Here is a 25,789-nt window from a genome sequence, read left to right as displayed (position 1 = left end):
ACGATTTGTTGTTCTGGATCTGCTTTTACGAGATTTGTTTTTCGGGGTCTGCTTTTACGAGATTTTTTTCCCTTTTTTTCTCGGGGTCAGCTTGTACGAGATTTTTTTTCCCACAAATATTTGACTCAATCAATATTGCGAAAAACCACCAGAAATGTGGCCCTTATTCTATAAAACTAACATTTCTTTCCCTCATCAAAATTTAAACAACTTAAATCTTTAAAAACAAACCTTAAATTTAACCATTACATTTACATTATAACATTTTTATTAAGTCAGACCACAAAGGTTGTTGTCTTGTTTTTCCACTTGTTTTTCTTGTCGGTCAATGTGTTCTGTTCTTGTCTAACGTAAATGTAAATTGGTCACTTATTTGTTTATTTCCTGTTCATTTGAACACAACTGTCGAATAAATGGGGTGAATGGGAAAAACGTGCAGTGTAAAGCAGCTCTGAGTGGTCAACAAGAGGAGAAAAGTGCCATATAAATACAGAGCGTTTACCATCAGAGTGGAAGATGACTAAAAATAACAGGCTTTTAAAGTTTTAAAATAGCTTCTCTTAAATGCACACATGCTTACCGTGTGTGTGTGTGTGTGTGTGTGTGAGTGATGGGAATCGGAGCAGACGTCATCAATGAAGAGTCATTGTGGAGCAGCAGCTCTGTGGTTCCTCTGCAGACAAAGTCTCTGCGTGCACACACTCAAACACTTCCCCGGTCGATATCCTCCCTCCATCGTCAGACGTCTGTGCAATCGATCACAGAGCAGCAGAGTCCAGATCACAGCGTCGCTGCGGAGAAACACAATCGGAGTTCCTGCGTTTAACTATGGAAGTGGAATGTATTCGCCTAAAATAATTTTTAGGCTAATGCAAATGTGGAAAATGCAAAAACTACGAGATTTATTTTCGGGATCTGTTTTTTCTGGTTAATTTTTTTCGCGGTCTGTTTTTACGAGATTTTTTTTACAGTTCATTTTTTTCGGGGTCTGTTTTTACGAGATTTTTTTCCGGGTCTGATTTTACAAGATTTTCTTCAGGTTCATTTTTTGGGGGATCTGTTTTCACAAGATTTTTTCTTCGCGGTCTGTTTTGACGAGATTTTTTTTACCGTTCATTTTTTTCGGGGTCTGTTTTTACGAAATTTATCTACAGGCTCATTTTTGGGGGGATCTGTTTTCACAAGATTTTTTCTTCGCGGTCTATTTTACGAGATTTATTTTTTGGGATCTGTTTTTACAAGATTTTTTTCTGGTAATTTATTTTTGGGGTCTGTTCATACAAGATTTTTTTCGGGGTCTGTTTTTACAAAATAAAAAATTCCCGTAATTTTTTTTCTGATTTTTTTTACAGGGTCCGTTTTTATATGATTTTTTTTCGGGTTCTGTTATTATAAGATTTTTTCTTTAGGTTCGTTTTTTCCAGGGTCTGTCTTTTACAATATTTTATTTCTCTACAGGTCAAAGTATCAAGTATTTAGTTACACTCGACTAACATCGACCCTGGCCCTCCAAAAACTGGAGTGGAATCAAATTAACCTTAAGTGGAACCTTATTCACAGTCACAGCTAAAACCTGTTTAACCACTGTTTAATGTCGACAAATATCTGCTGTGAAAACGGTCTGTTACAGCAGCTTTAGGCTGAACAAACACACGTCGTACAAGTTTAACTCGTTGACTTTCCATATACCAACAAGTATAGATGGGTAATAGGGAATTCCACCTCTGCATAAAATCGGCAGTGGGCTGCACTTGACTGGGTGCTGAGATTGGGTGCCTTGCTCAGGGCGGGGGGGGATCCCATCCACAGGGTTTGAACTGGCGACCCTTCTGATTACAACCTGAGGTGACCTGAGACATTACCACAGTACTGTACATACACACACACACACACACAGATCCATGTCTGTCTCTCTTGCAGTAGGTGACAGCTGCAGTTTTTTTTTCCTCTTTTTGGACCATCCCTCCTTCCACGATGCCTGACAGTCCTCCGTTGCCATAGCAACAGAGGCAGTAAGGCTAGCAGTTGTGACTGATAGGCTGCTGAGGTGTTTCCCAATCTGACACCCCCCCCCCCCCCTCCTCCCTCCTCCTCGCCGCCTCCTCTCTTCATCTTTTGTCTCCTCTTGTGTTTGTCTCTCTCTTGTCTTTCAGGTGCTGTGAGCTGATGATGGGGCTGATGTGTTTGCATCCGTCTGCAGTCACCGGCGACGGTGACACAGCGGCCCGGCTTCGCCTGCTCATTGTGCTCACTGACATTTCTCTAAATTGAGGCTCTGACATGAAGGACCGGGGGGGGGGGGGGTTTGGGAGGTTTGGTGCAGATGAAACGCTTCAGAGGTGACCCGATCCACAACAACCTGCCCGACAGACGACACGCACAGTGGGTGTGGGCAGCAGCGGTGTGTCACAGGATTGAGAGAGTGTGTGTGTGTGTGTAGTGAGTAAGTTCATAAATGTATAATAAACTTTGGAAATGTCAGAGCAAGTCTCGCGTCGCCTTAAACCCCAGGACCCCAGGATGAAGCTTTGATTTGCCGGGTGCCCTGTTCACATCATCACAGCCAGGTGATTTCCTGGTCACGGACCTAGTGTGTATATGTGTGTGTGTGTGTGTGTGTGTGTGTGTGTGTGTGTGTGTGTGTGAGTGTGAGATAAGAGCCAGCTGGCAGGGAGACACAGAGACAGATAAATGGGAAGTGAGCAGACTGGGCTCTCCAGCACATTCATGAATAGGATCTCTCGCTCTCTGGGGCTGAAGAAGCCGCCGCTGCTGCTGCTGCTTCAGTGTTTGCATTCATGAATAAACCTGCTGCTCACACACACACACACACACACACAATTAGCTCCATGCTTCTCCTGTGGAGGACGCAGAACAGGTCAACACTGAAACCACCGTGTGCATAAATGCGGAGGATTTATTCAAACGCTGAAGGACCAGGAGGAAAGCACATTGTCCACATAATTGCTCAGCAAACACTCGATGGACATATAGATATACTGTATATACGCTCACGTCTTCACATGACGCAAACTCACACTTCAAGTTCGGGAAAAAACAGCTGAAACTTAACAGGGAAGTTCTGGCTAAAGGCCTGGTGTGTACGAATTGTAATGCTGCTTTTCGTACCAGCACGACGAGGCACAGCAGTTTCACTTTTTCACTAGCATAGTATCTGGTACTTTATTTTAGAGCAGGGGTTCTCAAAGTTTTGATACCTGAGGGCCAATTTAGGAACCCAACATTGGACTGAGGGCCGCCAAAGGAAAAAAATACAAAAAAACCCACAAAGAAATCCCATTTGTAATAATTTAAATGACCAGATTGCAGTTCTACAATTTAGCGTTAAGTAATATGAATTAATATAATGTAATTTAAGCGTTATAATATAAAAATATAATAACGCTTTGTAATTTACTGGGTAATTACCCAGTATTTTGGCCATTGTTCTTAGCTTCTAATTACAGGTTAATACCAAGTAACACATTTCTGTTACCTTATATTTACTGGGTAAATAGCTAGTAATTGGGGGCTGTAGCTACCTGCTTATTACCAGTAACACACTAAAAATCACCATATAGAAACCAGGTAAATACCCAGAATTTTTGTTTACACTTATTGGTCTGTATCCAGTAATGTCCAATAAATTTAACAAGCTAAGTAGCTCCTGGATTAAAACTATCAACTGTAATTAATTGCGGGCCACCAGAAATGTTTCTGCGGGCCACCATTGGCCCCCAGGCCGCACTTTGAGAACCAATGTTTTAGAGGTTCCAATGCCAGTGATTGGAGTGTCGTCACAGCGAGATTCAAGCGTGGAAAAGCATAATAGATCGCAGACCGTAAGAACAAGAGGACTGTGACGGACTCGCAAGTCTTCACGCACGGCCTACGTTATGCGTTCGTTGGTCATGGGCAGGTACTTCACGAGCCCCGCCTCCAACCTCCAAAGGGCCACACAAACGCCACAACAACCTCAGATCACATAAAACAAACCCGCTGAATTTAAACATAGCATGAGTAAAAGGAAAGTAAACTAACCAGGATTCTCTCAGTAGCAGCGTGTGATGATCGAGGTCCCAAAGCCAAACTGGCCGCCCGGTTATGATGAAAACATGGCCCATGACCTCACCGTCTTTTAAACACAGTGTGTAGCTGAGACACAGCTGCCAGCGAGGTGATAGAATATAATATATTTGCTATAATATATGTTTGCTAACAATGTTTTTTATAACAGTAATAATATGACATTTGGTCATAATTATCCCATTATTAAATGTATCATATACAACATTCAATTACATATATAAATACACTTGTTAGGGCCCAAGCCACGAATGGAAGTGGCCGAAACAGCTCCTGGTACGAATCTTAATTTCAGTTGTCCACTCTATTATCTATGTAATTTAAAATAAATATATATATATATATACATATATACATATATATATATATATATATATATATACATATATACATATATATATATATACATATATACATATATATATATATATATATATATATATATACATATATACATATATATATATATATATACATATATACATATATACATATATATATATATATACATATATACATATACATATATACATATATATACATATATACATACATATATACATATATATATACATATATATATACACATATACATATACATATACATATACATATATGCATATACATATATATATACATGTATACATATATACATATACATATATACATATATATACATATATACATACATATATACATACATATATACATATATATATACACATATACATATACATATATATATATACATATACATATATATATATATACATATATACATATATATGTATATATATGTGTGTATATGTATATATATACATACATATATATATACATACATATATATATATTCCCCCTGTTGTGCATATGTGATGTGAAATGAAAGATAAGACAGACAAGAAGAAAAAGGAGTGTTCAGCAGTCGGCTGCTGCACGTGAAAGGTGTGCGTGTGTGTGGGGGGAGTGTTATTGAGAGATATTTTTAATTCCGTGTGTCAGCTCCTCTCACCTCCCTCAGCGAGAGATGTCGGAGAGAGAAGCTGAAAAACATTTCCAATGCAACGATCACTTAAAGACACACACCTAAACACAGTCTCAGAACGCCTCGATACAACGCCGGTAGAGTTAAAAATAAAAAACGCATGCAGCGCTTTGAGAGGGCCCTTTTACACGAGGATGATTAAAAAACGTGAATGCATACAATTTGAGATTAATTTAAGTGATTGAGGAAGGGGGGGGGGGAAAGCTGCCTGGGAAATCAGGAATCAAAGCTTTTAGTTTGAAAGAAGAAAAAAAGAAAAAAAAGGAAGCGTTTAATTCTGCCGACACCTTGGAGCTGCAGCGACGAGATAATACAGCAGATGATGACACTGATAATTCCCCCGCAGAGCAGCTGCAACACACTTAATGACTCGTCTTCCTTCCACGCGACTGCTTTAAGGACGGAAACGTCACCGTGGACTGCAGAGTAGGATTAGGGCTCATCCTGGTGGAATACAGGTAAATTGATTCACACAGCTGGGCCTCCACTCTGTTCAAGTGGCCAATCACAACAGTTAAGAGAGGTGAAAGTGAAATTCACTCTCAATGTTTCCGCCCCGTGTTTGTCTGCTCGGGTGTGACGGATGTGAAGGAGACTGATGTACGACCGAGATGTTTTCAAAGCTCAGCAGCAGCAGCAGAAACTCAGCGCAGCTTCAAGGCTGTTAAAAAACACTTGAGCCGGATCCCAGAGGTGAGTCACGGGGAAAGATTAAAAAAAACGGCTCCTCGAGTGATTCCAGCGATCTCAAACGATTTAACGGCTATAAATAAACGCGCACTTCAGGCTGCCGGGGTCGCAGATTATCATATACTGTATAAGTACTGAAATCAATCATGTGACCGACTGTGAGATTAAAACACTTGACTGTCAGCCTCATTAAAGCCCCCCCGAGTCCATCGTTTGTCTCTGTAACACTACATTATCTATAAGCCTGTGGTTCTCAAACTGCGGTGAATGTCCCACCAGTGGTACACAAGATTCCTCTGGTGGTACTTTGGGATACTGTTCTTCTATATGTACAAAGAAAGCCCGTAGCTAACTTTGCTTAATCTTTTTACACCACTGTATTTTAACTTTGGTGCAAAGTTATTGAAATCCTATTAGCATCCCTATAGATTCAATAAAAAAAGAAAAACGCCAGTATTTGTAGCCTCTATTATAGTGAAAGGCCAGGGCTACACCGGCTTCCTTTACTAGGAACTAATCGAACCCTAATCCGTTTGCTCGGTAAGTCCGGTTCGTTTGGTGAGGTCTGAATGCTTAACCGAACTCTGAGGTGCACCAAAGAAGCGAACTCTGGTTCCGCCTAAAAACGTAGGTCTTGGTTCGTTTCGAGTGACCCAAATGCTGGCAGTGGACTACAACGCAGGGCACTGTGGGTACAACACGGCAAAAACACATGCGCATGTAGAACGATAGCCGGGAGAAATTGTCTATATTGCGCATGTGTGTCGCATGTTCACCGTTAGGATTTGATGCAGCTCCATGTTTTGCTCGTACGTAGAGGAAAAAATTAACCAATAGATGAGTTTTCTTGTTGATTGTTTGTCTCCTTGAGTGATTCCTGATGCAGCGCCGCCTCAGGCGAGGAGGGGAATACGTTATTCAAAAGGTCCGGTTCATTTTCACTAAAGTGCGAAAGCAAACTCGGGATGTTGCAACCCCCAATTGAACCGAGTCTAGCGGAGACTATTAGGAGTGGAAACGACCAAAACCTTACTCTTGTTCTTCAACGTACTGAATGGTCTTGGACGAAAAATACATCCTAGAATTATTAATTCCCAATGAAGCATCCAGAAAACATCGACCTAACATCATCGCGGACAGGTTTACTGAGTGTTTCTCAGAAGCAGAACCGAACAAATTGAATCGGGAACAAACTTCCTGAACACCTGAGGTCTACTCTGCTCTTAATGTCTCGCTGTTATTCTGTGATTTTCTTATCGTATTTCTATGCCTTTGTGAAGCACTTTGAGTTACCCTGTGTATGAATCTCACATAGGAAGTGTATCTACACTATGTAAACAATGAGTCCCCAGCAGTTTGCTGTTGTCTTGGTTAAACACTGTTTTTCCAAAGCAACCTTAAATAAAATACAGATAAAATGACGCATTACGATGCTGTAAAATGCTATTTTAAAATACCCTCTTAAGATGCTTTCAGGCTGTGAGTGGTTCCTGCTGTGTCTGCTGCACAACAAAGAGCTGATATACGCTGTGTTGATTTATTTATTTATATATATATTTTTTTTTTTTTAAGCGGGCAACAACTCCATTACTGTGCCCATCAGCTCCCACCCATTCTTCACATGATCTGTAATTAGCCCAGACTGGATAATCAGACTGTAAACGCCGAAGCTGCTGCAGAAAATTTTTTCATTGTTTGTTTGCTGCTGCTGGTGAAGGTGGTGAAGTGATTGAGTAACCATGTTACAGTGAAATTAGCCATTGTTGTTTGTTTTTCTCAGCATGGTTTCTCTGATTGACAAAGGGGGAAAAAAACAAAAAACAAAAAACTTAAACAGCGGCATTGAGAAACTCTTTGTATCCACACGTTTTGTGAGGGAGCCCCTGAAATGCAATGTTTTGAAAATGGGTTTGTTGAAATTGTTGACCCTAGTGACCCAGACAAAGACTAACCCAGTATTGCTTGGTAAGTTGTGATCACACTAATGCTTGTGTTTTTTTTATATCATTGTACAGTTTGGTTTGGCTCGGTAGGGTATGGTTTGGGGGTCACATGGTTGGTATAGTGGTTAGCAAGAAGCAAGAATAACCAGATTCTTCGGAACAAGAGCCTTTCTGCATGGAGTTTGCATGTCCTCCCACAGTCCAAAAACATGCTAAATTGGACAGTCTGAATTGATCCATGGGTCCCTGTGATGGACAGGACTCGACTTTGCACACCCTCATGTGGAGGATAAACGGTAGGAGATGGATGGATGGTGGGTCAGGCTTGCGTTTTGACAGCATCAGGACTTGGTAGGTGGGGGAGTACTCATGGGCTGTGCCATCGATTACCGGTGCGACAACAACTAACAATGACGTTAAATGTGACACACAACAGACTACAAAGGAGGACGTCCAGTAGCTGGTGGGATTTTTTCTGCTCGGTTTGTGGCTGTTTGTGTCAACAAGACATCAAGCTTTGTTCGAGAGTAGACTGCGGTTGCAAAGGAGTGACTTTTTTATGCAAGTCTGGATATAACTTAGGGACTGGAATCATCCAGATGTGGTTCCGATGTGTTTGGTTGGTATCATAGGCTAACAAGTTGAAGATAAACTGAGCTGTTGTCCAAGACCTTTGAATGACGTTAATGTTTGGAAGCCAAGGTCGGTGTGACCTCTCTCCCAACATGGTGTGTTTTATGACAAGGTATGGTTTCCACCCACAACAGCTGCTCTAGCTCCACCCTTATTCTACCGGACCATTGTACTCTGGTACCAAAAGAATAGAATGTTTGGGGCCGCTTATTTTGCTACTATTCCTATTGGAAACGCAAACAAATAATTTGTCCACATGTTTTAAACCACCACACGCACCATGACCTGATTCCTCTGAAACGAAAAGACCTGTGTTCTGAATGAGGTTCAATAGTTCCATTATTTTTTCAGATGGGGGAAGGAGCCAGTGGCCATTCTGATCAATGAAGGAGCCGAGACCCGGAGAAAAGCCTGAGTGACCGTGGTCAAACTGGTCAGGGATCGACTTCACAATCAACCTGACACATCAAATATTCAGCAGCGGCTCGGTGACTCTCTGAAACCACTCACACTGGAGACAGAGAGCAGGAACATCATGACAAACACTCATCCTGACTCTTTGTCTCTGTGTGTGTTTACTGGACTATATCAGGACCTCATGGAGACCAAAAACCTGGTCCTAATGAGGCAGAACATCCTTTCTGAGGAAGTGATTATGGTTAGGCTGTCCAAATGGAAGAAGAATAGCTGCGCAAACCTCTGTGTGTGCGTATGTGTATTTAACACCGGCACTTATCCCCAACAGATTATTTCACCACACATCAAATATTAAAGCAGAGGTGTGAATTATTGATTCCAATCAATGTTTGGAGATCAGAGTGCTCAGCTGGCAGAGGAGGAGCTAATGAGCGGGGGCTAAATGAACCACTGTGCAGAACTGAGAGCCTCACTTTCACTGCTGCTGCTGCTGCACTGACTTTTTGATAACCTTGATTACCAACGTACATGTTGGTCCCGTATTTAAGTCCCTGCAGAAAGTTCTAACACAAATTAACCGGTCATCATAACAAGACTTCCACATGATTTTTTTCTTCTTCAGGACCACGAGCCAAAACCAACGACATCAACAAAAAACAAACCTAGCTGTAACTTCACTGAGACACTGAGAGACATTTGTCTCACGCAAACAATGCACTTAGACGGAGTAGTGTGCCAATTCAGGGGCTGCATTCTTCTAAGAACTCATGAATCCATCCTTTAGAGGAGTCATGCTTCCCTTAAACGATAGAGCCCAAGAACTTGGACCCACTTGGATGTTGACCGATCCATCTACCGACAATACCTACCTACCTAATAGCTTTCAATTTAAGTAGTTAACAGCACTACAGGTCAGTAGGAAATAATGCAAACATGCTTTGTCAACTTGGATTTGGCACTTTTAATTCAGTTACTCGTTAAAACAATTCACTTCCTAAAACAGAGAATCAAATCTGAACAAATATCCAAAACTTCATGTTTGACTAAAGGCTTTTCACAAACACATGTGACTACACTACGACGAAGCAGTCAGGTCGACTGTTCCGACACCGTTTATCCAATATGAACAATACACCCTCAAAAAATCCTGAGAGTCTGCAGCCTTCGCCTCTTTTAAAATCAATTGCGCTGAAAGACAGAGCAAGGCTTACCCACACATTGAAACTTCTTTTTATATCTATGTGAGGACACATCATAGACATAATGCATTCTCTAGCTCCTTACCTTAAACCTAACCATCACAACTAAGTGCCTAACCCTTAACCCTAAAACCAGGTCTGACCACTGAGAAAGCCCTTAAAAGTTGTTTTAAGTTTAAGTTAAGTTGTTATAGTTTTTCACATTATTTGGACATTATTTGGACCTCACAAAGATATAAATACACAAACACAGACAAAGACTCTCATTAATTTCTACGGAGCCCCCGCAGTGACATGAGAAAAAAAAATAATAATTGAAATCTCGAATTTCAAAGTCGAGATCTCGAGTTTCCAAAGAAATTTGAAAAAACATTGAAATTTTTTTTGTTGTTTTTCATAATTTTGATGAAAAGAAAAAAAAATCTTTTCATATCTTTTGTAAAGTTGAGATCTTGAGTTTCCAAATTATTATTTTTTTTTTTCTAATGTCACCTGGCTCCGTAGATTTCCATTCATTTGGAGGTCAATGACGGTCAACCTGAACCTCATATGCCAGAAAAGGTCCTGAAGAGGAAACACACACGCGCACACGCGCACACGCGCACACACGCGCGCACACACGCACACACACACGCACACACACACACACACACACACACACACACACACACACACACGCACACACACACACACAAAGAGGGGTAGAGCAGCTGTGAGCCTCACATCTGATTATGTTACTGACACTGGGCAGGAAGCACAAGTGTAAACGTGCCTCATCCGAGTGTAAAATACAGAGGACGACGCGGCTCCATCACATGAAATGACATAACTAGTTTACATCACTGCTGCTTTACTGCATGCGGGGAGGAGAAGTGACAGATTAGCACACAGCGGAACCGCGCGATCCATAAATCAGTTTGTGTTTTTTTTTGTATCGGAGCATAACTGTTCATGCGGCGCTGCCGTGGTTCACCAGCCCTGTTGTGTCTGAATGTCTCTCAAACCCCAAGGGCCTGTGCTACAACTGATGATTAGCATTTACATAATGAGCTAAATGTTAGCTGCCACCGTAAACTGCTACTCCTCAGCTGCAGGGGGTAAGATGACCTCCAACAGCAGCAGCAGCAAACACGGAGGCTCTGGGAACACGGTGGGACAAACGGAGAAGCCGATGTTCAAAATGATGGATTAACTCTTCATTTAATAATATATTCCTCTATAAATCCTAGCTTCCAGACGACATGATCTTTTTCTTTTCTGTTGTGAAAACCTTTTTTGGAAAGAAAGCACTGTTTCAAGAATGACTTCATACACAAGAAGTTCAGTTCTGAAATTTGAAATATTGTAATTTCAAAAATATGAATTCTGATAATGTGAAAGGACGTGAAAGAAAGCTAGAATTCTGAATTGATGACTTTATTTGTTCATTTACTTTATTGGTTTGAAATAACAGGTAAGTTGCCATTTTAAGGTTGGTTCATATAAAGTGCGCGCTTTTTTTTGGTTGTTTGTTGTAAACTTTCAAGGCCTGTATGAGGCGCTGTAACGCATTACGAAGAATAAGATCATGACGACAAAGATGGCGACATCGAACGCAAGAGAGAGGTGGAGCATTGACATCTTGCATATAATCTTGTATCAGTCCCATAATGAGGATGTTTAGAGTGTTGCAGGAGTAAAGAAAGTCAAGGTAAAAGGTAATAAATCTATTAACGTACACTCACAATCACTCGCGCTCACACAAACTCGACCTCAATCTTCGTTAATCTTGTTCCTCTGAACAAAACACACATCCTTTGACTGTCGTTGCTTCAAAACAAAAACACTTCCTCTTCTCCTCCTCTACTCGGTCACAGTCTCAAACACAGACAGCCTAGAATACACACTCAGATCTGCTTGTCACTTCACATTTCCCTCGTCATTGTCTTTTTTCCCCCCTTCCTTTCTACCTCTACCTCTATCCGTCTACTTCTCTTCTCCGTAATCTCTCCATCAGTCCATTTCATCCCCCAGCCTCATGCGACCGTATACCGGTCAATAGAGATTTCCTGCTTTTAACTCCTCTGCTCGGGAACCGAGGGAAAACAAGAGGACGGGGGGGGGTTTAAATCTGAAGAAAGGGGGCTCTAAATGTAAACAGTGGCACACAGAGCAGCTTAAGAGGGCTATAAATAGAGCGATAGAGCAAAGAGAGGAGGCGAGCAAGAGAGAGAGAGAGAAAGCTTTGCTTACGGAATAAAAATTGCTCCCGACAGTCGGGGATTAGTGCTTCCCTGGAGGATTTTCACTCCAAAGCCCAATCTGGGGCGACTGGGAAGAGCAGCAGCTTCAGTCATCTTGACTCAGTGAAGCTCTACCCTGCCCGGGCACAGAGAGACAACACAGATGATGCATGCGAGTTAACACGCAAACGCATACATTTAAGACTGTAAATACAAACACGCAACGCAGAAGCAGCGACGGCGAAGCAGGATTGGCTGAAGAACGGGGATCAGACGATGGGAATTTGAATAAGGCAAGAAGGATGTTGCTGTATGAGAAGCTCATACAGTGTGTGTATATGTGTATAATGACATACATTCAATTCATTCATCCATCTTCTACCACTTTATCCTCCACACGAGGGTTGCAGGAGAAACTCACTCATTTAAAGCTCACATAGAGTGGTACTGTTGCACATATATGTTAGTTATGGAGGTCTACTTACATACATTAACTTGTTTTTATGGTCAAAAACCTCCTAGTTGCTGTAAACGAGCCGATAGAAATCCTCTTTTTTGACAGTGCTCCCAAGCCGATATTTCAGACTCAACTCTCACCCCCAGAACACAGACTGTCTTGTGATTGGCCAATACCCGGAAGTGACATATTCAGCACCCACTCTCAGAAGCACAGCTCCCCCCTCCTGAACGGTGGATGCACTGCTACTCATTATCAAAACAGTGTTTTAACAATGTTTACAAATAGTTTCTTCACGACTCCCCGCCGCAGTCCCTTTTATGACTTTGACCCGGAGTCAGAAGACACTGTCGCTCGTGAAACACCTCCACTACGGACGTTATTCTTCTTCTGCGGTTCAATGTACGCAACCGGATGTGCCCAGACTAGTGCCCGGAGCAGGACGATCTGCTGTTGCGGAGAACCGATGTTTACGGAACCGGACTGGGTTTTTTCAGAGATCTCGCTGAGCCCGAGATTACAATACAACACAGCGTTCTCAGCAGTGGCTGAACTGTTCGTTTTGAAGCTTCAGGGCTTCTTAAACAAGGTAATGACCCAGATACGCACTAAAAAACAGCATTAATTGGAACTTCCGGTCTAGGTTCGCTTTAATATTTTACAGCCATAAAATCAATAAAAATCCAGGCAGCCTGAATATCATGATGGTCGTCAGAGGGTTAAATGTGCAAATGTGCAAACCTGAGTTCCAGCATGTCGGTCCATAACCCCTGCACGTGTGGAAAAAAATAGAATAAAACATACACGAAACGTGATGTGCATCAAATTACTGATGAATTTGAGACGGAGAAGGGCGTCATTTCTGCCACGACTGCTCGGCGTATTCAAGTGGAACTCATAATCGTGACACGGGAAGTCGTGTAGAGGAAACATTGCTCTCTGAGCGATCGGGAAAATGTAACACGAGAGCAGCGACCAAAACAGATGCTCGACAACAGCACGCCGAGGAGTGTGATGTCATGTCTCTGCTCAAGACATGCAGAGCTCTCCTTGTTTCCTGGTGTTTCAGAGAACAAAGCAAAATGTTGCTGACAGGGTTAGCGTGAGCAGATCTGAGACCCGTGAAGGTCTAAAGGCTAACGACGGAAACGGGTAAGCATCACAATCCGAGCAAACACACAAAGCGACAAAATAAATCACCAACGATGGCCTACGACTGCAAGTGAGAAGATTAGGGTTCACGACAGATTCAATCGATTTGCGACCGATGGACGGATTTGAAATAAGCATGACAGAGGAGGAGGATATGAGGCTAGCAAACAGGATTACGCTAATCTATTTGAGCTGTGGTGGGAGGAGCCAAATCTGATCAAAAGAAGAGAGGCCAGAGTTGAAGGGTGTCACGTTTCTGGATTTAGCCGTGAAAGAGGTTTCAGAAGAATATCCTACTGCAAAAAAAATGCCTTTTTGGGGGGTAAAACAACACATTTTGGTAAAACAAAGTAAAGCCTGGCTCTGAAGTAGACGCTGCCAAGATGTCAGTTGGTCAATCTTAAATTGGACGTGCAGAAACAGATTCTACAGACACAGAACCGTCATATTTCATTGGTCCAGTGCTCAGTCTGTTTTGGTCTCCACCATCTGCTGAGGGGGTGAAAACAAAAAAAAACATCAACTTTCTCCCTCTTTCTTCACCAGCCTGTCTTGAAAAAGCCTTTTTTTCACACTACAATTAGTGTAGAGTAAACCTGAGACTCGTGAACCTGCGTGAACTCGCTTAAAAAAGACAATTAACACCATTTCCACTGCAATGTAACGAAGAAAAAAAAGAAATGAGTAGGAGGGAGGAGGGAGAAACTCGGACAGAGAGAGAGAGCGTCACGGTGGTTACTCTTGTTTTTAGTAAAATTTTTACTAATTTTACTCTACTCGATCTTTCAATCCGTCTAAAAAAAGCCATCGAGCGCTGTCTCAAGGTGTTAAAACTAAGGTTAGTTCCAAACCTCCATGACTAATGTGTGGCAGTTAAAAATGAACACACGCCTTTGCATTCCAAACTACGTGGACCGGAGCCAAAAAAGTAATTTAATCAGGGAGTGAACGCCAATTAAACACATTCCAAATTGGTCAAAAACTGAATTTAAATCTGGCTTTTAATGTTGTTGTTTTTTGACCTCGGGAGAGCTTATTTGCTCTGTTGTGTCGGTCCACAAATACTTTGACGGTTTAAAAAAACAAAACAGGGAAAATCTGATTTGAAATCTCCAGGGTCGCGACAACAAAGTGGTTTTCTTATTAGATAAATGTCCATTTACGCGAGGCGTACGTGCAGCGGCCCATGCGCCTCATTACGGCTCAGCGGCGTGTGAGAAACAAGGTGGGAAGAGTCTGTACAGTAGCAGAGCTGCAGGCTGCGGCACACATCTTAGTTCCCACAGCAACACATTAGCACGCCACTCTAACATGGATGAGCAAGTCAACAAAATCTGTGCCTGTGTGTACTGGGTATTTATATCTCTGCGAGGTCCAGGAAACGGATCGCTCTCTTAGGCGACTTTAAAGGACGTCCTCAGGGTTAAGGCCTGGTTTTATCGGCAGGATTTTCAGTGTTTTGATTCCATTTTTTGGGATTAGAGCATTTTGTTAAATGCTAAAATGTCTCTTTTCCACTGCAGGGTTCGACTCTCCTCAGTTTGGTTGGTTTTCCATTCCAATATCTATCCTCCTGAACGTAGGCGGAGTCATCACAGCACAGCTGCATGAAAATGCCATGACGTTGTTGCCTCGACTCACACAAACTGCTAACTAGTGACTTGTAAAAGAGATATTTTCAATGTAAAGAATGATGAATCAGTTAATTACTGAAATATAGTGGCAGGGTTTGTGCTGTTGCTAAATACACCAGACTCCTCTGTTAAATATTGAGATTTTAGACATTAAACAAGAGGGGTGGGGGGGGGGAAATCGATTCACATTGGAATCACAATTTTAATCATCCACGATTCCGAATCTATTCATAAACTTCAAAAATAGTTTTTTTGTTAAAGTTTCTATTTCAAAAAACCACACAAAACACCAAGTTGTGTTATTTGTGTAAAGTTTATTTTTGCAACTTCTGGGAGAAAAAGGCAGCTAGCCTATGCTTTTATTTATGCTAGTTATTTTTTTTACAGTAAGTAAGTTTTTATTTGTTTTGAATGAATAAATGTTAACTTTTGTCTTAAGTTTGCCTTTGTGTGATCACATTATCTTATACAAACTGTATTGTTTTGATGCCATAATTTGCCTTAACACACTATGCATTGTATCAATTTTTGAATTGGAATCGTTTGAATCAGAAATCGTATGAATTGAATCGGTTTAATTGGGAATCGATTTTGAATCGAATCGTGACACTAAGAATCGGAATCAAATCGTGAGCCACCCAAAGATTCTCAAGTATAAGTTTTTCCTCACCAGAAAGAATAAAGTACAAATTCTCCTGAGTGTGAGTTGAAAAATCAATAGCTCTGAGAGTTGCGGCTGCAGGTGTGTTGGTGGTTTCCCGGGTTTTGGGCACCAGTGAAAATCACAGCTCAAAGTTAATTCACTTTTATGGTTTGCCAAAAAAGAAATACGACTGAATAAAATATGACGATGCTCCAGTTTGCAAAGATGGAGGGAAAGGAATGGAAAAATGCTGTTGGCTGGAAGGAGCGAAATCATTCATACAAACACTGTGTGTTTAATTATGCGGGTCAATTAGGTAAACCAACTCTATATGAATATGAACATCAAACTGGAAGGAAAGTGCTCAGCGCAGTCATTTGCTTTGAAAAATAGAACTTTAAACTGTTAGTTTTCATGTTAGTTTCCCTACTTTAATGAACAGGAGAGTCAAACATGCAGCCCGAGGCCATAACTCTGAACCAATACTCGTGAACAAACAGAAGCTCCTGTTCGTCAAAGGTCACAACACGGCTCATAAAAGCTGGTAGAGAGTTCCTGTCACTGACTTTTCAGGACCAATTCCCTCACATTCAAGGACAGAATATAACGGAAAACAGAATAGAAAATGCATAGAATTGCTAAGAAACACCTTTGCAAATATATATATATAAAAAATGTTTAATATTTTATTGGGCTTCAAGGGCCATACTTCTTTTTAATAGGATTTCAAGGACCCATGGGAACCCTGTTTAGAGCTGTAGTGTGCAACCTTTGACCAGCTTAAATGGAGACGGTGAACCAACGACAACAAAAAAGTCAGAATTTCTGTGAAAATAATCTGAATTCTGACTTCAGAATAGTGAGATTAAAGTAAACAAAATTGTGAGATTAAAGTCAGCTCTCTGAAATCCGTCTCTTATAATAAATAAATAAAAACTCATGCGGCACTAATCGTCCTCCACAGTCGACTGATGAAGATGTGTGTTTACAGAATGAATGACTTTTATTTAAGGTAAATTACACTCTGACCTACTTTTTTTTTTTTCCTTTTGCTTTTCTTTTCCACCTCGTCTCCGTCTCTCTCCCTGTGACAGGCCGAGCCGGGCAGGGCAACTCAGATTGGTGTGAAATCGCTGCCTAACAGCCGGGAAATTGGCTCTGTTATTTGTGGAGCAGAGTCATCGGGGACCGTCGGACCATCATCCTCTCTCTAATGAGCAGGTGATGGAGGCATAGCTTTGGGAGGAGGAGGAGGAGGATGAAGGGGTGGAGGTGAGGGGGGGAGTGGGTTGTGTGGCGTCTCAAATGCGGCACACATGGCACATGTTCAGATGAGAGCAGAGAGGGGAGGGGAGGGAGGGAGGGGGAGCAGTGAGACAGGTGGAGGACGGAGAGCAGGCGGGAGGCTAATATGAATAATGCCATCAGATTAGGCCAATATTAATAACGTCTGCTCCCGACAGCCTCCACTCCTGCAAATGAGCGTTAACGGAGCTTGGCCTGAGCACAGTGTGTGATGGATGTGTGGGGTGTGATGGGGTAGGCGTGGGGGGGTGGGGGTTCGGGAAGTGTCAGGGACAATAATGTCCTCGGCCAAAGCAGAACATCACCTTTACAGAGCAGTAACTCCCAAGCTCACAAACCTTTATCCGTCATAAAAGCAGCACAACAACAACAGTAACAAGCAGTAGCCTGATGCTGCGTCAACATCACCATAAATAACACTTCCATTTCTCTCCTCTTCAACCGATGCCTACATGGAGTCTGCTGCTGATGCGTCTTCCTGTACGGAGGGCGTGTGTTCTTTTAATTTTTATTTTCTCTCCACTGTTGCCATGTGTTCGATTACTGTGGCAACTGTTGAACTTAACTTAAAGCAGCAGTGTGTAATTGCTGTTGTGCAAGTTCGTATTCAGACTGAAATGATGCAAAGCTATTTGTTTTTTGCTTCATCCGTCAAGCAAAACTATCAAACCTGACTGAGGGAGTGTTTGTGAGTATACAACAGCAGTGCAGGGACAGGTAGGTACAAGAAACTGCTGAATGACGGGGGTTTCTTCGAACAGAATTCACTATTTGTGGATGCTTATTTGTATTTTCAGCATCTACTTCCTGAAGGAAGCTTTAAAAAATACACTGAATATTCACCAGGGGGCAAAATCTGTTTGGATGGAAGTCTATGGGGAAATGAGCTTCTACTTCTCTTTATAACAATAGTCTCAATCAGGTCTTCTTCAATACAAATTTACATGATGCCAATTTTGTAAATGATGTTCCCATTCAGAGTAAGTGGACACCAGTGTGATTGGCAGCTGCTTATACCCAATAGGCGCCTGGATGCAGGTGCATCGCAAATTGTGAGGATAAATATTTTGTTTTGAAAACCTCGACATGCGTCACTGTGACATCATCATCATCATCAAACACTTCTATCGTTATTATTCAGGAACAGAAGCAAAGAGTGTGATGTTTACTACCTGCAACTTGCCCTGGTGTCCAACTTATCCATCTCCTCAACATCTGCACGTGAACCAAACCATCTCAACCTCAACTCTTCTTACTTTTATCTCCTAAACCGTTCCAACCCATCTATCCTGGTCCATCAGCACCTCCTGTCGTGTGGACAGTTCCACCAAAACTACAAATAGTGTAATTCTACTTGCTTTCTTTGGCTGATTAAAACATTTCTGGATGTGATGAACCAGCTAAACTGAGCAGTAATACATAGAAACACTGCAGTGGACTTTAATCTGTAGTTTATGCTGAGGTGATGGACACTTTTTTAGACAGTTGGGGGAGCCTTGAGCAGCACAGTGTCACGCACAATCATGTCTTTGCTCAGATATACACTCACCTTCACACTGCGTACACACACACAACACCTATGACTGCAGTGCACTATTTCTGTTCTGTTGTATTTCTGTAGTTAATGCAGTATTTTAGACTTGTGTGTTTATAAGAGCATTTATTTATTTCAGTGGATTAAATTCCACATCACCCAGCCCCAATCGTGTCACATGCATCATGATTCTGGTTTGTTTACCTGGAGTTGACTCATGGCCTCTGGAACAACACAAACACAAACACATGCCAGGCAGAGCTCACATACTGTAGAACTACAGTGTGGAAATAAACAAGGAAGAAAGCTGCAGCGAGACACTGCCCCCTAGTGTCCCGCCTTCAAAGTACATGTAATGCAGAAAGAGTGGAATCTGCCTGTGGTGGAGACGTCAGAGCTCTTCATTTTAACGCAATAAATATTAATTTAGCTAATTAAATTCAACAAATAAATCTTTTTAATAAATATGTCAGAGTTGGCAGCAGGGGATTCATGTGATCCGTCATTTTTATTGACTTTCTTAAGGGTCCAGTGTGTAAGAATTGATGGCATCTAATGGTGAGGCCACAGATTACAAAATAAACAAGTGAGAACTCTTCTGCTCATTCTTACCTTTTACCGAGTCCTCAGAGGAGTACAGTGGCCTTCACAAACCAGGAAGGACGCTCTCTGCCGTCGCTTTGTCTGTAGAAACATGTCAACGCAAGACGGCGGCCTCTGTAAAGCAAGGCCTTTTACTTTAAGTGCATACATAAGGCTTATTCTAAAAGCTAGGAGCTAACGAATTCCTTGTTTTAAAGTGATTACACTTGCATAACAACACTTAGGGGTAGTATATTCACATTTCTGCCAATAAACCCTCATAAATTTTACACACTGGACTTTTAAAACTAAGTTTCTTACCATATCCTAAAAAAAATCTACTTGAAAATGCCAAATTCACTCTAAACGTAATTACTGATGCTAACAGTGGACAAACTGGACCGTCTTCTCACTTTCACATATGTACATTTCCACATGATCCGTGTTGGCTGCTCATGACTGATCGTACTTGTACTAACAAAGTTCTTTACTTTTCTTCTGTTCAAAGTTGCTCGGACTCGTGGCGCTCCAGTGCAGGTGGTAACGTGGTCCCACAGGGGCCGTGGAAGTGGAACCTGAGAGACACAAACAAAGATGTTATAAAAATGATATATATATATATATAACATGGAGGAGTTACGTGTGTGTGATAACAAGTGGAACGCACTTGAAGTTCATGGTGGCCGGTGTGTGCTCCATGTTAAATTCAGCCACGGGGACGTGTCTGGCTGCCACCTGAGGAGCAAACATGGCTGCTGGGTACACGACCGACGATGTACCAACCTGCGGAGGCAGAACATTTGTTAAAATATTGAGCAACGGGACAATATTACAGAAATTTTATCATCCACCCATTGCCACGTTGGTCTGCTCAGAATGCTAATTTGGTCACAAGATTCAACCAAGAAGACGGTAATGGAAGCCTGCTTGAGGTTATACAAGGATATCGCCAGCAGCCATACATGAACAAGTCAGTCCTCAAAGAATACAAGCACACACAAATGAGGGCAATTTCCTGCTCTAAAACTATGAGATTGCTGCTACATTACTATGGAAAATGTTATGTTGATTTCACCACAGAAGAGAGTATATGATGTCTGGTATCAGGTATCGGCAAAAAGTCCAACATCGTGCCTCCCTATTTTCAAAATAAAAGGAGGCTTCTTAGGTTTAAACTGATGGTAAATGGTCTGTATTTATAAACAGGGTTCCTACGGCTTAAACCAAGTAGAAATATTAAATATATGCCACTTGGAGTGAAAATTAAGACCAATTTTACGACTATACAAAAACAAGAAAGCTGCCAAAAACACATCAGTTAGGGACAACTTTGCCCAAATGTTTATTTCAACATATAACATGACTTTTTAGTCCAGTTAAGTGTCAAGTACATGGGCTTGTAGACGAGTGAATTGTGGGTAACTGAACCCACAACCTTCAGGGTGTAGAAAGACGTCTCGCTCTACAATTTAGCTACCATCGCTTCAAAGCAGACAACTCAGATCTACTCGCACCATTGTTCAATTCATCTAATTTATCTCTGTCCTGTGCACCAGAAAAGTGCAGCAATAAATCTCTGGATTACACCTCCGACTGACATTTTTATTGCGTTGGATTAAGATCGCCGTTTGAGTTTGACGCGTGACGTCTCACCCACTGTTGTGTCACTCACCACGAGGCAGAGGTCACAGCTGTCGAGCACTTTCTCCGCACTGGTGAGGATGTCGGAGTCCAGAGTCTCTCCGAACCAAACCACAGCTGGTCGGAGAAGACCGCGACAACCTGTCTGCTCACACCTGAAACACACACACACACACACACACACAGGGAGAGAGAGAAACCCACTGTCAAAACAAATCACTTAATTTGAAAAGAGCACAGTATTTCTTACCTGGGCAGCTGCTCGACAGGAATCTGGGCATCATGTGTGTCTGGGCTTGGAGCTCTGAGGAGGCAGATTGACAGAGAGGTTAGAGGTCACCAGAAAAGGAGTAAGTACACCTTCATACACTTCCTCTACCAATTTATGCTTTATCTAATCTGCAGTGCACAGAATATAATAGTGAGACAATAGTCAGTTATCAAAAACATCAATTGAAAATGTCAGCGTTTTAAATGACATTTAATTTTTGAGTCACAGTTCTCCTGCGTCATCACACGTTATTTAGCTCCGCGACACCTGCATTATCACACGTTATTTAGCTACGCGACACCTGCGTTCCCGTTCTCGCTGACATTTTGTGCACAAATGAAACGATCTGTATCTCGACAAACACACGTTTACAATTACTGCAAAAAAAAAAAAAAAAAAAAGAGAAGCTCTTACCCTTTACCCGCCAGAGCAGCGCAGATGGGCGTCTTGTGATTGGCTGCTTCATGACCACAGCTCATACAGCGGGTCTTAAACAGACTACCTGGGTTTTTCAAAAATAAAAAATAGAAAGGAGAGAGAGATTAAGTATACCAAAGTTTCAGTTTTTTACTGAAAAAAATACAATGTTCTCTCTGTTTCGCTCTGTTCTACTTGCCGTGAAGTTCCAGGATGTTCTTGGACCCAGCGCTGCGATGGAGCTCGTCGATGTTCTGAGTGATGACGGTGACCTTGCGCCCCTGCTTGGCGAGGCGCTCCTCGCACCCGGCGATCGCCAGGTGAGCCGTGTTGGGTTTTTTAGTGATCATGACCTCGCGGCGGTAGTGATAGAACTCCCACACGCGCGAGGGATTCCGGGAGAAGGCCTCTGGAGTGGCGAGCTCCTAGAATAACAACAGACTGAAGAGTTAAGACACTTAACGCTGAGCGCTTATGAAAATTTTGCTTCGTGGAAAATAAAACCAAACAGACAGTGTCCATTTAGATAACGGACTCTATCCTGCTAATTATGCATGACGCACATAAACGGAAAAAACAGGCAACAATTCGACATTAAACACATGTGGACAGGTGGTACAGGGATCAGGTTTGTGTTTACCTGTGCCTGCCACTTCCTCCAGTAGCCTCCTGCTCCTCTGAAGGTGGGGACTCCGCTCTCAGCACTTACACCTGCGCCAGTGATGATGGCGATATTCTTGGCTTTGGAGAAAATCTCCCTGAATGCTGCCAGGTCTGGACAGAATAATGCCAACAAAGTTGATTTATCCCATTTTTTTTATTTTCACAATGAGGAAGTGAGCAGGAGTTTACCTGAGCTGGGTCTGGCCATGACTTGGCAGCCCCAGGGTTTTCTCAGAAGGCCCGAGTTCAGTCTTATGACCATACAGGTGAACCGCTGCATCAGGCTGTGGGACCTGGAGAAGAAAAAAAAAATAGAAATCGATTCAGAATAAACACACTTCAGCTGTAGATAGTCACACACAGTGTTTTGTATAGACCTGATTCCAGAGGAGTAAATCTGGTCTATAACCTACAAAACAAGCACAGAGTCACTAAATTCAACTCTAAAATGAACAGGAAGCCAACATTAGTGATGCAAAAAATGTCATATTTCCGTTTCTAGTCAAGAGCTGTGGCAGCTGTTCTCCACAGTAACTGCTTTTTGGATAATCCTACGAAGAAGGAAGAGATATTTTAGTCCTCGTCAGAATCTGTCAACATTACAGGCAATTTCACTCCATGATGCTGAGTTAGGGGATCTGCTGGGGACTCCAGACCATATTCTGCAGGTCTCCTTGTTCCTCTGTCCTCCATAATGTATAAGAATCATTTCAAGAGCCTTGAAAGTAGAGTTGGTGTTTAAATGAAGAAAGGGTGCAGAACAATGGACTTATGCAGAGTCAGTGTGTGAAGGTTCTGTCATCCAGGTCATACACATGAAATCGTTTGGGGGCCACATGTGGTCCTCGGGCCACAGGTTTGAGACCTCAATGCACAAACCGTATTATGATTAAGTCTCTGTATAAGTACCAGGGATAACCCACTTCAAAAAATCCCAAACTTTCCCTTTAAAACATTAGCACGATGTACTACTAGCACTACTTCCGGCAGCTACCTTTAATTGGAGGAATACATTAAGTTGTGACGTCATGAAAATGTTTACTTGTGCAGCTTCATGATTAATTATTAGTTTTAAACCATTAAATATTTTTACAACACAGCCACGTTTATAGAAAGTTCCAGAAGGTCACACAGGCTCTGTGAAAGTTTAAAAGTCAACTTAATTAGCGTCAAGCTAACTTGTGACTTACAGTACGTGCTATTTATGACACGTAACAGCGTATTTTATTTAAATGTTTAACGTGAATGTCACTCAGTAGCGTTAAGTAATAAAGTGGAGCTAGTTTAGTGTCAGTTAGTGACAGTTAACCTTCCGTCACACCGGTTAAAAACACAGCCTGCGTTCGGTCAGTAATGCTAGCAGTGAGCTAACAAGCCAAGTAGCTCAGGTACCCCAAAGAAAGCAGTGAGTGAAGCGGCTCCAGCAGCGTCACAGCTCGGTGTGAACACAGCGCGTCATGCCGGTAGTTACGTGGTTATTCCCAGAGAACAGCCGTGTGTCCTTGAGTCCTTGTGTCCTAACGTCTGTTAACCACCAAGTTAGTTTACGAGAAGCTGATGAGGAACCAGGAAGTTCAATCTCAGTGTGGGCTTTTCGCATTGGTGGATAAGTTCAGCTGTGGAGGGCACCAGCCAATCAGAGTGAACAGCGAGGCAAAAAACAACACCAGGAATAAAAAGGGTATAATACATATGACCAGCAGAGGGAGCGCTTACACTACCTCCTGCAGCGTCTTTGCAGAATGCAAAAATGTCAATTTTGCCCCTTAAATTTAAATTATTTATTATTAAATACTAATGATAATAATAGATGTGTGAAACATTAATAGGACATGTACACTTTATATGTATTTTTCTTTAAAAAAAAAAAAAGAGAAGCTCTTATCCTTTACCCGCCAGAGCGGCGCAGATGGGCGTCTTGTGATTGGCTGCTTCATGACCACAGCAAACTCCCAGAAAACTGTAGGTCTGCTGAAACTCTCACCACTTTTAAATCAAGAGTGAAGACTTTTCTGTTTGCCGCTGCATTTCAATAATTTCCAATACTGCACTGTAACCTCTATTCCTTTGATACTCTTGATTTTATTTTTTATCTTTTTACTTTATTTGTATCTATTTTATTTTTTAATCTTAATCTTTAAATTTTACCTGCTTGTTTTTATTTTGATGTTATATCTGATTTTATAAATGTCTCTTTTTACTATGTTTTATGTAAAGCACTTTGAATTACCTTGTTGTTGAAATGTGCTATACAAATAAACTTGCCTTGCCTTGCCTTGCCTTGCCTTGCCTTGCCTTGCCTTGCCTTGCCTTGCCTTGCCTTGCCTTGCCTTGCCTTGCCTTGCCTTGCCTTACAGGGATCGGGTTTGTGTTTACCTGTGCATGCCACTTCCTCCAGTAGCCTCCTGCTCTTTTGAAGGTGGGGACTCCGCTCTCAGCACTTACACCTGCGCCAGTGATGATGGCAATATTCTTAGCTTTGGAGAAAATCTCCCTGAATGCTGCCAGGTCTGGACAGAAGAATGCCAACAAAGTTGATTTATCCCATTTTTTTTATTTTCAGAAAGAGGAAGTGAGCAGGGGTTTACCTGAGCTGGGCCTGGCCATGACTTGGCAGCCCCAGGGTTTTCTCAGAAGGCCCGAGTTCAGTCTTATGACCGTACAGGTGAACTGCTGCATCAGGCTGTGGGACCTGGAGAAGGAAAAGAAAATAGTCGATTCAGAATAAACACACTTCAGCTGTAGATAGTCACACACATAGTTTTTTGTATAGACCTGATTCCAGAGGAGTAAATCTGGTCTATAACCTACAAAACAAGCACAGAGTCACTAAATTCAACTCTAAAATGAACAGGAAGCCAACATTAGTGATGCAAAAAATGTCATATTTCCTTTTCTAGTCAAGAGCTGTGGCAGCTGTTCTCCACAGTAACTGCTTTTTGGATAATCCTATGAAGAAGGAAGAGATATTTTAGTCCTCGTCAGAATCTGTCAACATTTCAGGCAATTTCACTCCGTGATGCTGAGGTTGGGGATCTGCTGGGGACTCCAGACCATATTCTGCAGGTCTCCTTGTTTCTCTGACCTCCATAATAATCCTTGAAAGGAGAGTTGGTGTTTAAATGAGGAAGGGGTCTAGAAAAATGGACTTATGCAGAGTCAGTGTATGTGTGTGTGAAGGTTCTGTCATCCAGGTCATACATATGAAATCGTTTGGGGGCCACATATGGTCCTCGGGCCATGGGTTTGAGACCTCAA

General features: G+C 41.9%; 1 protein-coding gene across 4 annotated transcripts; it reads right to left on the bottom strand.

The window, feature by feature from the left end:
• Nucleotides 1–695: 695 nt before the first annotated feature.
• On the bottom strand, nt 696–24,056 carry LOC310925635 (NAD-dependent protein deacylase sirtuin-5, mitochondrial-like). Of its 4 annotated transcripts, XR_014592805.1 has the most exons (11): nt 24,003–24,048; nt 22,909–22,940; nt 22,721–22,824; nt 22,509–22,642; nt 22,064–22,293; nt 21,866–21,949; nt 21,431–21,484; nt 21,212–21,335; nt 20,207–20,322; nt 19,570–20,114; nt 696–791 (listed from the first exon to the last, which is right to left on the bottom strand). XR_014592805.1 is itself a non-coding variant. In XM_083887622.1 (10 exons), exons 3-10 carry the CDS (start codon nt 22,809–22,811, stop codon nt 20,042–20,044), a joined length of 906 nt encoding a protein of 301 aa, XP_083743748.1. In that variant the 5' UTR covers nt 22,812–22,824; nt 22,909–22,940; nt 24,003–24,048; the 3' UTR covers nt 19,127–20,041. The 4 variants fall into 4 exon arrangements, 3 of the variants coding, with proteins under 3 accessions (XP_083743748.1, XP_083743749.1, XP_083743750.1); XM_083887622.1 differs by lacking the exon at nt 696–791 and having other exon boundaries at nt 19,127–20,114; XM_083887623.1 differs by lacking the exons at nt 696–791; nt 22,909–22,940 and having other exon boundaries at nt 19,127–20,114; nt 24,003–24,056.
• Nucleotides 24,057–25,789: the final 1,733 nt, after the last annotated feature.

The sequence above is a fragment of the Microchirus variegatus genome (genome assembly GCF_963457635.1).
Source record: "Microchirus variegatus genome assembly, chromosome: 4".
In the NCBI taxonomy this organism is placed as follows: Eukaryota; Metazoa; Chordata; class Actinopteri; order Pleuronectiformes; family Soleidae; genus Microchirus; species Microchirus variegatus.
The sequence above is the reverse complement of the archived record's forward strand: the minus strand, read 5'-3'. Positions and strand labels throughout refer to the sequence as shown.